The sequence below is a fragment of the Piliocolobus tephrosceles genome, chromosome 14 (assembly GCF_002776525.5).
Source record: "Piliocolobus tephrosceles isolate RC106 chromosome 14, ASM277652v3, whole genome shotgun sequence".
Classification (NCBI taxonomy): Eukaryota; Metazoa; Chordata; class Mammalia; order Primates; family Cercopithecidae; genus Piliocolobus; species Piliocolobus tephrosceles.
This window is the reverse complement of record NC_045447.1, coordinates 60,416,944-60,430,205: the sequence shown is the minus strand read 5'-3', so window position 1 is coordinate 60,430,205 and position 13,262 is coordinate 60,416,944. Positions and strand designations below refer to the sequence as shown.

Below are 13,262 nucleotides of genomic sequence, written 5' to 3'. Positions count from 1 at the left end.
TTGATGTTTATTAGGTTCACTTGGTCTAGAGCTGAGTTCAAGTCCTGAAATATCCTTGTTAATTTTCTGTCTCGATCTGTGTAATATTGACAGTGGGGTATTAAATCTCCCATTATTATTGTGTGGGAGTGCAAGTCTCTTTGTAGGTCTCTAAGAGCTTGCTTTATGAACCTGGGTGCTCCTGTATTGGGTGCATATATGTTTAGGATAGTTAACTCTTCTTGTTGCATTGTTCCCTTTATCATTATGTAATTCCCTTCTTTGTCTCTTTTGGTCTTTGTTGGTTTAAAGTCTGTTTTGTCAGAGACTAGGATTGCAACCCCTGTTTTTTTGTTGTTTGTTTTCCGTTTGCTTGGTAAATATTCCTCCGTCTCTTTATTTTAAGCCTATGTTTGTCTTTGCATGTGAGATGGGTCTCCTGAATACAGCAGACTGATGGGTCTTGACTCTTTATCCAATTTGCCAGTCTGTGTCTTTTAATTAGGGCATTTATCACATTTACATTTAAGGTTAATATTATTATGTTTGAATTTGATCCTGTCATTATGATGCTAGCTAGTTATTTTGCCTGTTGATGCAGTTTCTTCGTAGTGTCGATGTTCTTTACAATTTGGTATGTTTTTGCAGCGGCTGGTTCCAGTTGTTCCTTTCCATGTTTAGTGCTTCATTCAGGAGCTCCTGTAAGACAGGCCTGGTGGTGACAAAAATCTCTCAGCATTTGCTTGTCTGTAAAGTGGAGATTTTATTTCTCCTTTGCTTATGAAACTTAGTTTGCCTGGAAATGAAATTCTGGCTTGAAAATTCTTTAAGAATGTTGAATATTGGCCCCCACTCTCTCTAGCTTGTAAGGTTTCTGCAGAGAGATCTGTTGTTATTCTGATGAGCTTCCCTTTGTGGGTAACCTGACCTTACTCTCTGGCTGCCCTTAACATTTTTTCCTTCATTTCAACCTTGGTGAATCTGGTGATTATATATCTTGGGGTTGCTCTTCTCAAGGGATATCTTTATGGTGTTCTCTGTATTTATTGAATTTGAATATTGGCCTGTCTTGCGAGGTTGGGGAAGTTCTCCTGCATAATACCCTGAAAAATGTTTTCCAGCTTGATTCCATTCTCTCCATCACTTTCAGGTATACCAATCAAACGTGGATTTGATCTTTTCACATAGTCCCATATTTCTTGGAGGCTTTGTTCGATCCTTTTCATTCTTGTTTTCTCTAATCTTGTCTTCTCACTTTATTTCATTAAGTTGATCTATCACTCTCTGATATCCTTTCTTCTGCTTGATCGATTCAGCTATTGATAATTGTGTATGCTTCACAGAGTTCTTGTGCTGTGTTTTTCAGCTCCATCGGGTCATTTATGTTCTTCTCTAAACTGGTTATTCTAGTTAGCAATTTGTCTAACCTTTTTTCAAGGTTCTTAGCTTCCTTGCATTGGGTTAGAACATGCTCCTTTAGCTCGGAGGAGTTTGTTATTACCCATCTTCTGAAGCCTACTTCTGTCAATTCATCAAACTCATTCTCCATCCATTTTTGTTCCATTGCTGGTGAGGAGCTGTGATTCTTTAGAGGAGAAGATGCATTCAGGTTTTTAGAATTTTCAGGCTTTTTGCTTTCTCCCCATCTTTGTGAATTTATCTACCTTTGGTCTTTGTAGTTGGTGACCTTCGGATGGGGTCTCTGAGTGGATGGTGCTTTTTTTAGTTTTTTGTGTTTTTTAGTTTCCCTTTTTTCTTTGAGACAGAGTCTTGCTCTGTTGCCCAGGCTGGAGTGCAGTGGCACGATCTCAGCTCACTGCAAGCTCTGCCTCCCAGGTTCACACCATTCTCCTGCCTCAGTCTCCCGAGTAGCTGGGACTACAGGTGCCCGCCACCATGCCTGGCTAATTTTTTGTATTTTTAGTAGAGACAGAGTTTTACCATGTTAGCCAGGATGGTCTCAATCTCTTGACCTCGTGATCCGCCTGCCTTGGCCTCCCAAAGTGCTGAGATTACAAGTGTGAGTCACTGCCCCTCTGCTGCAGGTCTGCTGGAGTTTGCTGGAGGTCCACTTCTGACCCTGTTTGCCTGGGTATCACCAGTGGAGGCTGCAGAACAGCAAAGATTGCTGCCTGTTCTTTTTTCTGGAAACTTCATCGCATAGGGGCACCTGCCAGATGCCAGCCAGAGCCTTCCTGTATGAGGTGTCTGTTGGCCCCTACTGGGAGGTGTCTCCCAGTCAGGATACATGGGGGTCATGGACCCACTTGAGGAGGCAGTCTGACCCTTAGCAGAGTTTGAATGCTATGCTGGGAGATCTGCTGCTCTCTTCAGAGCCAGCAGGCAGGGATGTTTAAGTCTGCTGAAGCTGCGCCCATAGGCGCCCCTTCCCCCAGGTGCTCTGTCCCAGGGAGATGGGGGTTTTATCTATATGTCCCTGACTGGGGCTGCTGCCTTTTTTTCAGAGATGCCCTTCCCAGAGAGGAGGAATCTATAGAAGCAGTCTGGCCACAGAGGCCTTGCTGAGCTGCAGTGTGCTCTGCCCAGTTTGAACTTCCCAGTGGCTTTGTTTACACTGTGTTGGTAAAACTGACTACTCAAGCCTCAGCAATGGTGGACATCACTTCCCCACCAAGCTCAAGTGTCCCAGGTCGACCTCACTATTATGCTGGCAGCAAGAATTTCAAGTCAGTGGATCTTAGCTTGCTGGGTTCCGTAGGGGTGGGACCCATCGAGCCAGACCACTTGGCTCCCTGGCTTCATTCCTCTTTCCAGGAGAATGAACCGGTTCTGTCTCACTGGTGTCTAGGCACCACTGGGGTATGGAAAAAAAAAACACTCCTGCAGCTAGCTCAGTGTCTGACTGAATGACCGTCCAGTTTTGTGCTTGAAACCCAGGGCCCTGGTGACATAGGCACTGGAGGGAATCTTCTGGTCTGTGAGTTGCAAAGACTGTGGGAAAAGCACAGTGTCTGGGCTGGAGTGCACTGTTCCTCATGGCACAGTCCCTCCACAGCTTCCCTTGTGTAGGGGAGAGAATTTCCTGACCCCTTGCACTTCCCAGGTGAGGTGACGTCCCACATCCCACCTTAGTTGGAAACGCAGAAATCACCTGCCTTCTGTGTCGATCTCGCTGGGAGCTGCATACTGGAGCTGTTCCTATTTGGCCATCTTGCCAGCAATCCTGTCTTTATATTTCTTAAACACTGGCTAAGGCCCAGTATTTGGCACATAATAGGTGCTCAATAAATATTTGAGAAGGCAGTTGAAAAAAACCAAAGTGTTCTTTATAAAAGTCTTATTTCTGCTTGGAACAACAGAGATTATACTCAGAAAAGAAATCCAGATGGGTGCTGAGGAGTTGATGGGTGCAGCACACCAACATGGCACAAATATACATATGTAACAAACCTGCACGTTATGCACATGTACCCTAGAACTTAAAGTATAATAATAAAAAAAAACAAAAACAACAACAACAACAACCAAAAAAAAAAAAAAAAAAAAAGAAAAGAAATCCAGTCCATTCCAGGGCTGGCACTTGGGGGAGCAATGAGGTAAAGCCCCGCTGGCTACCCTGCTCATTCTGCAGGGGCTGGCTCTCAGAGGGGGAATGCACAGGGAGGAGAGGACTGGGGACAGCTCTGTTTTCTTGCTCTGTGCCTCTCGGGATTGTGGCATCAGCCAGAGCAGTTGTCATGACCCAGGTAACGACTGCCTTGATTGATTTTTGTTGGTTTTCCAAAAGTTACCAGTTGGGAGCTTTTGATCTTCTCTAACAGCTTCTTTGACCTTTCAACTCAGATTACCAAGAGGATAAACACTTTACCAGCCCTTTCTCTGAGTTCCTCCCACCCCTGAGAGTCAAGGGCCTTGACTTACTGGCATCTTCCTCCCATTCCTGCACATCTTCCTGAGTGCCTCAATGGTTGTATGCAAACATCCTCTCATCAACCAATTTGCCCACTCTGCTGGGGGCCACACCACATGAAGCCCTTTTTGAGAATTTAGAAAACTGTATCTCTCTCCCTGATTTTCCTCCCTAGGGCCAAACAAAAGCATTGGACTAAACAGCAGAGCAATGGGGGGGGGGGGGGGGGGGGGGGGAGAGAGAGAGAGAGAGAGACTGAGAGAGAGAGAGAGACTAGAGACAATGCAAGCATATCTTAGAAATGTCAATGTGGTGTGAGCCAAGAAAAACCACATTCAGCTGTTTGGTTGTGGGTTTTCAGGAAGCCAGGCCTTTGCATAGTGCAGATGCTGTACAATGGTATCTTGAATAAAGAAACTTAAATATTGCTTTAAGCAAGCCACACCTGTGTCATGTATCCTTTACCAGGAAACCTATACTGTTAGGAGTCCCTACAAGAAGTCCTTTCTTGTTGTCTACTTGATAAGACATGGCTCTCCACTAGGCTGCATTATTTAAGGGCCAAGCTAATGGGATGGGGTTTTTCTTCTGTCTTTCAAATGAAGGAGCTCTTGAAGACTTAATGATAAATTATGCTGAAAGTTAACAAAATATTCTATTCCAAGTGTTCTTAGAAATGGTTGTTTTTAAAAATGATTTTTTTTAAAAAATGATTTTTTTTCTACTTTCTGGCATCACTAAATATGAAGCAAAGCCAAAGACATGTGGTCACATAGACCTGGGTCTGGATCTCAGCCCTACCTTCAGGTCATTATACCTGAAATAACCAGGTATAAATTAGCTAATTTCTTTGTGCCTTTCTTTCTATTTATGCCAACAATATACATATTCCTACCCTAGACGTTTCCTGAAATTACATAATATAGTTTACTATGGGCCAATAACTCAAGGCCCTGGGCTCTCAGGGTTGGGAAGGACTTTTAGAATAAAGGTGGGCAAAATGTTCATCCTCTTGCCAATCTGAGTTGAAAGATCAAGAAGGTATTAGAGAAGATCAAAGCCTCCTGATTGGCAATTGCTGGCAAACCAACAGGAATCAATCAAGGCAGTTGTTACCTGGGATGACAACTGCCCTGGCTGATGCACAGAACAAGAAAGTGGAGCTGTCCACAATGCTGTCCTCCCTGTGCAGTCCCCCTTTGAGAGCCAGTCCCTGAAGCGTGGGCAGGGTAGCCGCTGGGGCTTCTCTCATTGCTTCCCGCAAGGGCCAGCCCTGGGATGGACTGGATTTCTGAGTATACTGTGCGCTGTTCCAAGCAGAAATGAGACTCTCATGAGGAATATTTAGTACAGAATCTGATGCATATTAGGTATACAGTTCTGTTGAATGAGTTTGTGTGTGTGGTGCTATAGTAAGTGGAGCTGTTTCTCCTTCTCTCATTAGTTCTTTCACCTCTGGGGCTAATGGCCCAAGAACTCACTTCAACAACAGTGGGTGGGGGTATACTCTTGATTTGGTCTACACTCAGAGTGTACTTGGCTGATGTTGTGTTCGGAGCACCCAGTACATGATAATGGTAGATAATAAAATAGATTAAAGTAATGATAGTAACATAAGAGAGAGAACATCAGACATGTAGGCATTTATATTACATTTAAATGCATCTCTTCAAAATTTTTGAATTAATTAATAATGTTCATAGTCACAAGAATGTTCAAGAAAATGTGAGTAACCTTCCTGCCTCAGGCCTTCAGTTGCCCTTGTCACCTTCTCAGAGACGATCACTGTGGTGGTTTTAAAACACAGTTGCAAATTCTTTGACACTCTTTCCAACAGGAGAGTGATATGCTACATGACACTGATGTATTCTATGTAAACTTTTTGTCTCCTTCCCCTTTAATCAAGATACCCTTATGACTGCTTTGGTCAGTAGGACATAGCAGAAGTGAATCTATGTAACTTCTGGGACTGAATCATCATAGACCATGCAGCTTCTGCCTTCTGACACTGCAACACTCACCTTGGAGTCCTGACTCACCTCTTACATAAAACATTTCACTATCCTGAGGCCACCATGCTGTGAGGAAACCCAAGTCACATGAAGAGGCCATGTTTAGGCATTCCAGTAGACAGTCCCAGCTGAGCCTAGTCTTTGAATAATTTCTGCCCAGGAGCCAGAAACGACAAAGAAGCCTCCAGATGATTGTAGCCCCAAGATAAGATACACGTAACCCTTCAAGTCTTCCTACTTCAGGCCACAGACATTATGGAGCAGAGACAAGCCATCCACAATGTGTCCTATTCAAATTCCTGATCGACCGGATCCAAGGGCAGACTAAAATGATGGTTGTTTCACACCACTAAGTTTTGGGGTAGTTTGTTATGCAGATTTGATAACTTGAACAGTCAGTATGATTGTGTGTCTGCTGAGAGAAATTTGTATCTTCTTATGTGTCACTTTCTCTTTTTCCTTAAACTTAAATTTTTTTGGTTACATAATAGTTGTATCTATTTTTGGGGTACATGTGAAATTTTGATACAAGTGTATTTCCTTTTTCCTTTTAACACAAATTGAAGCAGACTATGCACCCTGTTATGTACCATACGTTTCACAAGGAAACTAGTTTAAAAATGCTTTACTTACAGGTTTGCGAACGTCAGGTAAGGTAATCCAGAGAGGAAACACTATGGGGAAAACAATCAGAAATGTGACTTGCTTGCGGGTTTCAGAAGGCCAGGCAAGGCTGAGAGGCTGGTCCTCCTCCTCATCAGCTGTCTCTGTGGTCTGTGGCAGAAAAAGAGGTAAAATTAAACAAACAAACAAAAATATTAAATGTACACAGGCACAACAGCAGGAGCACAGAACAAGGGGAAAACTCCATGTCTTATCAGTTTTCTGGACTCGTTCCAGTAGCTTCATATGTGTGTTTTTGAGGTTTGTAAGAAAACCTCATTTGTCACAGTCTGAGTCCTAGGAACAAATAATACATTGCCCAGCCATGAGCATGTAAGAATTTTCTTTTCTCTCTTGAATGCTCTTCAGCTTCTCATGTTCATCAACTATTATTCAACTGGAGTGGGCTTACAAGTACGATTCACGAGCTGCTTATAAAAAACTATCTGTGGAGGAAAAGACTTGATGACCACCATCTCCCCATCTTTCCATTTCCTTGAAGACAGAGCCACAAGCTTCAGGCTCCTGGGGAAGGAGAACACTGATAAAAATTAAAATTTTTTTCTCTCTCTTTTTTTTTTTCCTGAACACTGATTTTCATCAGGCCAATGAAAGTAACCACAGAAACAATTCAGTAATACTACTAAGAGAGATTAACTTCCCACTGGCCTTGGAATAACTAAGTGCATAGATTTTTGTGTAGTTGTTTTTTTCTTTCATTGATATTTTACATTTTTACGGGGTATATGTATTTTTTACATGCATTGAATGTGTAATGATCCAGTCAGGGTATTTGTGGCCTCCATCACCTTGAGTGTTTATCATTTCTATGTGTGGTAACATTCCAAGGCCTCTCTTCTAGCTTTGAAACATACAGTGTGTTGTTTCTAGCTGTGGTCACCCTAGTCTCCTAAGGAACATTAGAACTGATTTCTTCTATCTAACTGTACGTTTGTACCCATTGACTGACCTCTCTTCATTTCTCCCTCTCGCCCCTACAGCCTTCTCAGGTTGTCAGTTGGTCACCTGCTTAACCACAGTTAAGTTTTAAGCCATTGTACTTGCAGCCAAAGACAACTTATGCAAACATATGCCTCAGTCCTCAGAAACAGAAGGTAGAAGTCGAGCAAGACATTGAACCTGCACAGGGTGTTGGAGCCAGGGACAAAACTTCAGAGTCTCTGACTTGGCAGCCAGTGGCCAGCGTTTTATTTGTCAGCCACTGAAAGTCAGTAGCTTCTGAAGTCAGGGCTGGAAGAGATGGAGGATCTGGGCCCAGCAGGGGGTGACTATTAGACTGTCAGCTGAGCCCTCAACACTTCCAAAACAGCACTGTAGACATCATCAATCACTCCCTTCCCTGCTTGTTTAAACATGAAAGTTCAGCAGTGGACCACGCATCAGATCTAAAAATATCAACAGGAACTTTTCCACTGATGCTTCCTTTGTGAGACCATATAAATAACTTCAGAAAGCTCCCACCCCTGGGGCTTTTGCTTCCAGCACCACACACTTTTCAAACAGTAACAGCGCACCCCTCCAGCACCTGTGTCCCTACACAGGTGGCAGGAGGGGCAGGCTCAGGTCAGCTGGCCTCAAGGCCGGGCTCGCAGCAATGCTATGTCTTGTTTATTTACCTAGCAAACCTGAGGTACTGCCGAAAGTATGTGTAGTGGTTTATACAATCTCTTCAACTCTCTCTAGGGGTTACAATTTGAAATAATAATTTAAAAAAGGGATGCCAAGCCATGTTGAAAAAGGTTGGTAACAACAGGTTCTTCTGCTTTGGGTATATCTCCTTGGCAGTGGGTAAAAGAATTTGTAAACAGCAAACATGATGGAATTAAATGGATTAGGTATAACAATAAGGCAGAATCAGGAAGTTGGCACAGTTTATTTTGGTGCCATGGATCCTTATTAAATACACACCTCACACTCCCTGTTTCTTTGCTATGCAATTCACATATTATTCCATCCATTGCTTTCTGCCATCCTGAAATGGAAGAAATCTTTGATGGAAGCTTGGTGTGCTGGCTCTGGTCCCTCTTCTATGCCACCTCTGTCTCTTCCTTGTGGATATAGCAGGTGTGCAGAATATCATTCCCTATTGGGCTCACCAGCCTCCCAAGGTGTCGGCTAGCTACGTGAATAATCTTTGTGTCATGGGGCCAATGTGGATTAAGGAGACAGGTATGTTTTCCTGTCTGTTCCCTCCCAGATACGATCCTTCTTGTTTAACCCAAATGAATGAGTTTCCCCTTACCTCCTGGAAGATGTCCCAGAAATAGGCATGGGAGCTTTGGGGTATTGCATCATTCTTAATAAATACCATATCTCACATGAGAGATGACTTTATTTAAGCAGAGGGTCAGTCAGCTTCCCTGAAGACCCATCAAGCTGATGAGTTCATTAAGGCTCCTCCCCGTTCTGGGATTGATGCCTCCCCCCAGCTCTGTTCATCACTACCATCCACAATCTAGCAACTTCTCTCTCAACTTCAAGCTAACCTTCTGTTGATAAAACACAGAAGCAACTCTTTATGACTCATATCATTTTAATGACACCAACAGATGGTGACATTTCATCAATAACCCTTCTGCTTATAACCTACGGATTAGCTCCTTTCTCCATCTGCCAAAGTCACCAGGCAGGCATTGCCACTAGCAAATAGCAGAAAATAATAGTCTGTTTGGATGTATAAGCTCTAAACACACTACTGTCCAATGCAAACAATTAGCTATATTGTACAGCTTCCAAAGCTGCATTGGAGGTAGCTGTTGCTAGAGCAGAAATGGACTAGGAGAAGAGACTATGTCTCAGGCTGTGCCAACAGGGCCCTCCATGGAAACTTCACAGCCTCCTGGGAGCCAAGTCCTACTACAGGGAAGTATAGGAGCCTAGAATCCTGGCGTGGATTTGAGAGGTACCCCAGGAACAAGGCTGTTGGCATACATTAGGTGAAATTGTCTTTGCCAAGTAAAGTCTCACTCTGACTCAATGGGAGGCAGCTTGCAAGCTGGTTAGAGAAGTGGAAGAAAAAAATACTGTTCCAAGTTTGAGGCTCATTTTGTCTTTGTTCAAACTGGATGCTCCAGGGGAGAGGCAACTGAGGTTAGGGCAGCGATCTTCCAACTTTTCCTAGAGTTGTGATATGCTGGCTTTGACCTTGTGACAACTCACCCTTACCTCCTAAAACTTCTGCAGAGTGTCCATAGAAAACAAAACAAAGCAAAATGGTCCAGAAAGGATTCAAATGGCTTTTGATATAAGGGCTTAAAATAGTTTGATATCTGCTGGGGTCTCTGTAGAAGCCTTAGAATTGTGTAAAGCTTTAGGGCCTTGTAATCTTTGATATGAAAAATCTGACACAAAAACATATGACTTTAAGTTCCCACATGGTGGGTGGTGGTGTGTTGGTTGTCAGAACTTAAAAGAGTCAGTGCAGCATGCTGGGCGGAGTAGGTGGTAGAGAATCAGGAATCCTGAGTTCCAGTGTCTGCTCAGGCTGTGATTCCATGAGCAGTCACCACCAACACCTGCAAGCAGTCACTGAGCACCTACAGGTGCAAAGCACTGCATTTAATTCTGGGACTTGTGCTTTCGAGGAGTCTTGGATTTAAAAGGTGAGACAGAACAGAAGATTCCAAAGAATTACTGCAGTATTTATCCAGTTACAGGGATGCTGGCAGGTTACGTGGCAAGAGACTACTGCTTGTCTTCCTATATCTATTCTGCCTATTATGGACTGAATTGTGTTCCCCCCAATCGTGCCCCTTCCTTCTTCCCCAACCAAATTCATATGTTGAAGCTGCAACCCTCCCTCCCCCCATCAGTACCTCAGAATGTGACTTATTTGGAGATAGGATCTTCAAAGAGGTAATTAAATTAAAACAAGGCCACTAGGGTGGGTCCTAATCGAATCTGCCTGGTGTCCTTACAGGAGAAGATCAGTACACCTGGAGAGACACCAGGGGTTCCTGTGCACAGAGGAAAGGCCACATGAAGATGGGGACACAGCAAGAAGGTAGTGCCAGCAAGCAAAGGAGAGAGGCCTCCAAGGAAACCAACCCTGCCAAACAGCTGGAGCTTGGACTTCCAGCCTCCAGAACTGTGGTAAAGTAACTTTCAATAAAAAGTGATATAAATAAAAAGCAGTACAGTGTAACAACCATTTACATAGCATTTACATTGCATTAGTCATTCTAAGCAATCTAGAGATGATTTAAAGGATATGGGAGGATATATATTTGTTACATGCAAATTCTACCCCATTTTATATCAGGGGCTTGAGCATCCGTGGAATTTGGTATCCTTGGGGATCTTGGAACCAATACCCCATGGATACCAAGGGACGACGGTACTGCCTTTTTGCTTTAACAAATAGAAAGCTTGCTTTTAGCTAGACCTGGAATAATTTCAGCCTTCTTGGCCAGGTGTGGCAATGTGATTAAGTTCTGGCCAAAGGATGTATTAGAAGTGTCCGCCATACAACTTCCTGGATCTGTCTTTAAAGGGTGGGGGGTGTATCCTTCCGCCCTCCTTCCTGATGGCTGGAGGGGACATTTTGCCCACAGCAGAAGAAAATCTTGGGCCATGGGGTAGAGGAACAATATGCGAGGCTCTGAGTTTCTGACACCCATCAAGGGCCATTCGAGCCCTGGACTGCCTATACTGACTTGAGAGACAATCTGAAACTTACGATTGATTGCAATGCTTCTGAGACAAAGGCACCCACATGCTGTGACTTCGTTTACTGAGCAGCCTGGGATCGCTCTTTGTATTACACAGGAAGCAGGAATCTGGTCTCTCTATAAGATACCTTATTAATGCAGGTCAGGAGACCACATGTTAACACTAGATTGGGTATCAAAATGCAGGACTTAACATGGGTTTTCTTGCTGTTTATAGGAAAGTCTGCCCAAGTCATGCACCCACTTCACATCACAATATGTTCTTTCTCACAAGGATAATAAAAAGAGCACTCTCAAAAAAAATGTTTATCTTATTCAAGCCATTGATGTTTTGGGTTTTTGGTTTTTTACAGTGCAAGTTTATCCTAACTGATCTAGTGTTCTCTTTATGAGGACTCAAGGGAGAAACAGCTGTCACATCTCAGCACTAAGAAAAGTCGGACCTCTTCTGAGAAACTAAAAAATCTTAGAAGTACTGCGAGTCATATAATTGATGAGATTCCTTCTGTGCTTTGTTCACTGGAGAGTTCAGAGCCAAATTTGTAACCTGCACCCAACAATGACAGTGCTGGATCTGTGCTCACCGTATTCCAGTCTTACTACTGTCCTTTCTCATCCTGAGCTGTATTTTGTCAAAATCATTCATTTTATCCTTTTTCATTAGACGTATATTTGTAAGTAGCCTCGAATCTTGTGAAAAAAGGTGAGGCAGGACTAAAGAAATGTAACATTCTTCAGTGGTGTAATAGAAATTTTAGTGTAACTGTATTAGGTTGAAAAGACTTGAGAGCCGGGCTCGGTGGCTCAGGTCTGTAATCCCAGCACTTTGGGAGGCCAAGGCAGGTGGATCATTTGAGGTCAGGAGTTCGAGACCAGCCTGGTCAACATGGTGAAACCCCCATCTCTACTAAAAATACAAAAATTAGCTGGGTGTGATGACAGGTGCCTGTAATCCCAGCTACTCAGGAGGCTGAGGCAGGAGAATCACTTGAACCCAGGAGGCACAGGTTGCAGTGAACTGAGATCTGGCTGCTGCACTCTAGCCTGACAACAGAGACTCCGTCTCAAAGAAAAAAAAAAAAAGACTTGAGAAAGAGAATATAAATGTTATTCTAAGTGACAACTGGTAACAAATGGATAACCACCTTCTAGGACTCATTTATCAATACTGGAGGTTGAAATCTGGAGGTTCGGCCATCAGAACTCTTACAGAGCGCAGAAGAGAAGAGTTTCAGAGGTCAGTTAGCATCTACTGGAAGGGGTAAAATCAGCTTGTCTTTATTTTTATCTGGTAAATGGAGGTACAGCAGTAGCCGGTCCAGATTCTCATAGCATCATGAGAATCCATTCAGCTTCTTTGCATGTGCATCTTACACTTTTTCCACTTGAATTTGGTATAGATGTTTGCCCCCAAATAAACATCAGGTCTTCGCTGGAGGGGCCTGAGCTGGATTCACAAGTTCAGGGGTTGCCTCAGAAGCCAGAAAAATATTTCTTGGAGGCAACGCAGTTTCTTACTTTTTTTTTGTCTGTGAAGGGCACTGAGCAAGATTCCAGAGTGAAGGAGAACCCGCTTTAACACAATCTCTCCTGTCAGAGAATTAAAGTGAAAATCCAGGAGGCATCTGAAAATAGGCCCAATTCAAGTTCAGTTTTATTGACTGGTAATAACATCTCAACACCAGTTCACAAGGAGCAATCTCAGAGGATCACCCAGATTTGCCTAAAGCCCAGTTGAGGCTTGATTCAGGCTGGGAGTGAAGTTCTTACATCTCTCTCCCGGCTCACTTCAACACTTAGGAGTGCCACCTCTTATCATTGGGCAAGCCCTTTCAGTGTGGCATGATGCTGGGTCAAAATAGAATATCAGCACTTACGTATTTATGTAAAAACATAATTCATTGACTTTAAAAACATTAGTGCATCTCACTGCTTCTAGGGCCTGCCAGACCTTTAAACACTATCTTATTGCAAGGCAGAGCTTATTTGTCTCCCGGGATGTTTTAATGTGGGTTACCTTCCTGTACAAGAACTTGTTACTCAATT

The 13,262-nt window shown here is 43.3% G+C and overlaps 1 protein-coding gene across 4 annotated transcripts in view; it reads right to left on the bottom strand.

The window, feature by feature from the left end:
* Window positions 1–13,262, bottom strand: part of SLC24A2 (solute carrier family 24 member 2) — a 276,630-nt gene that overhangs the window by 30,822 nt on the left and 232,546 nt on the right. For all 4 annotated transcript variants that reach the window (XM_023190029.3, XM_031934081.1, XM_031934080.1 and 1 more), the window contains one exon: window positions 6,496–6,627. In XM_023190029.3, coding sequence (XP_023045797.1) covers window positions 6,496–6,627 — 132 coding nt within the window. The remainder of the gene's footprint in view (window positions 1–6,495; window positions 6,628–13,262) is intronic.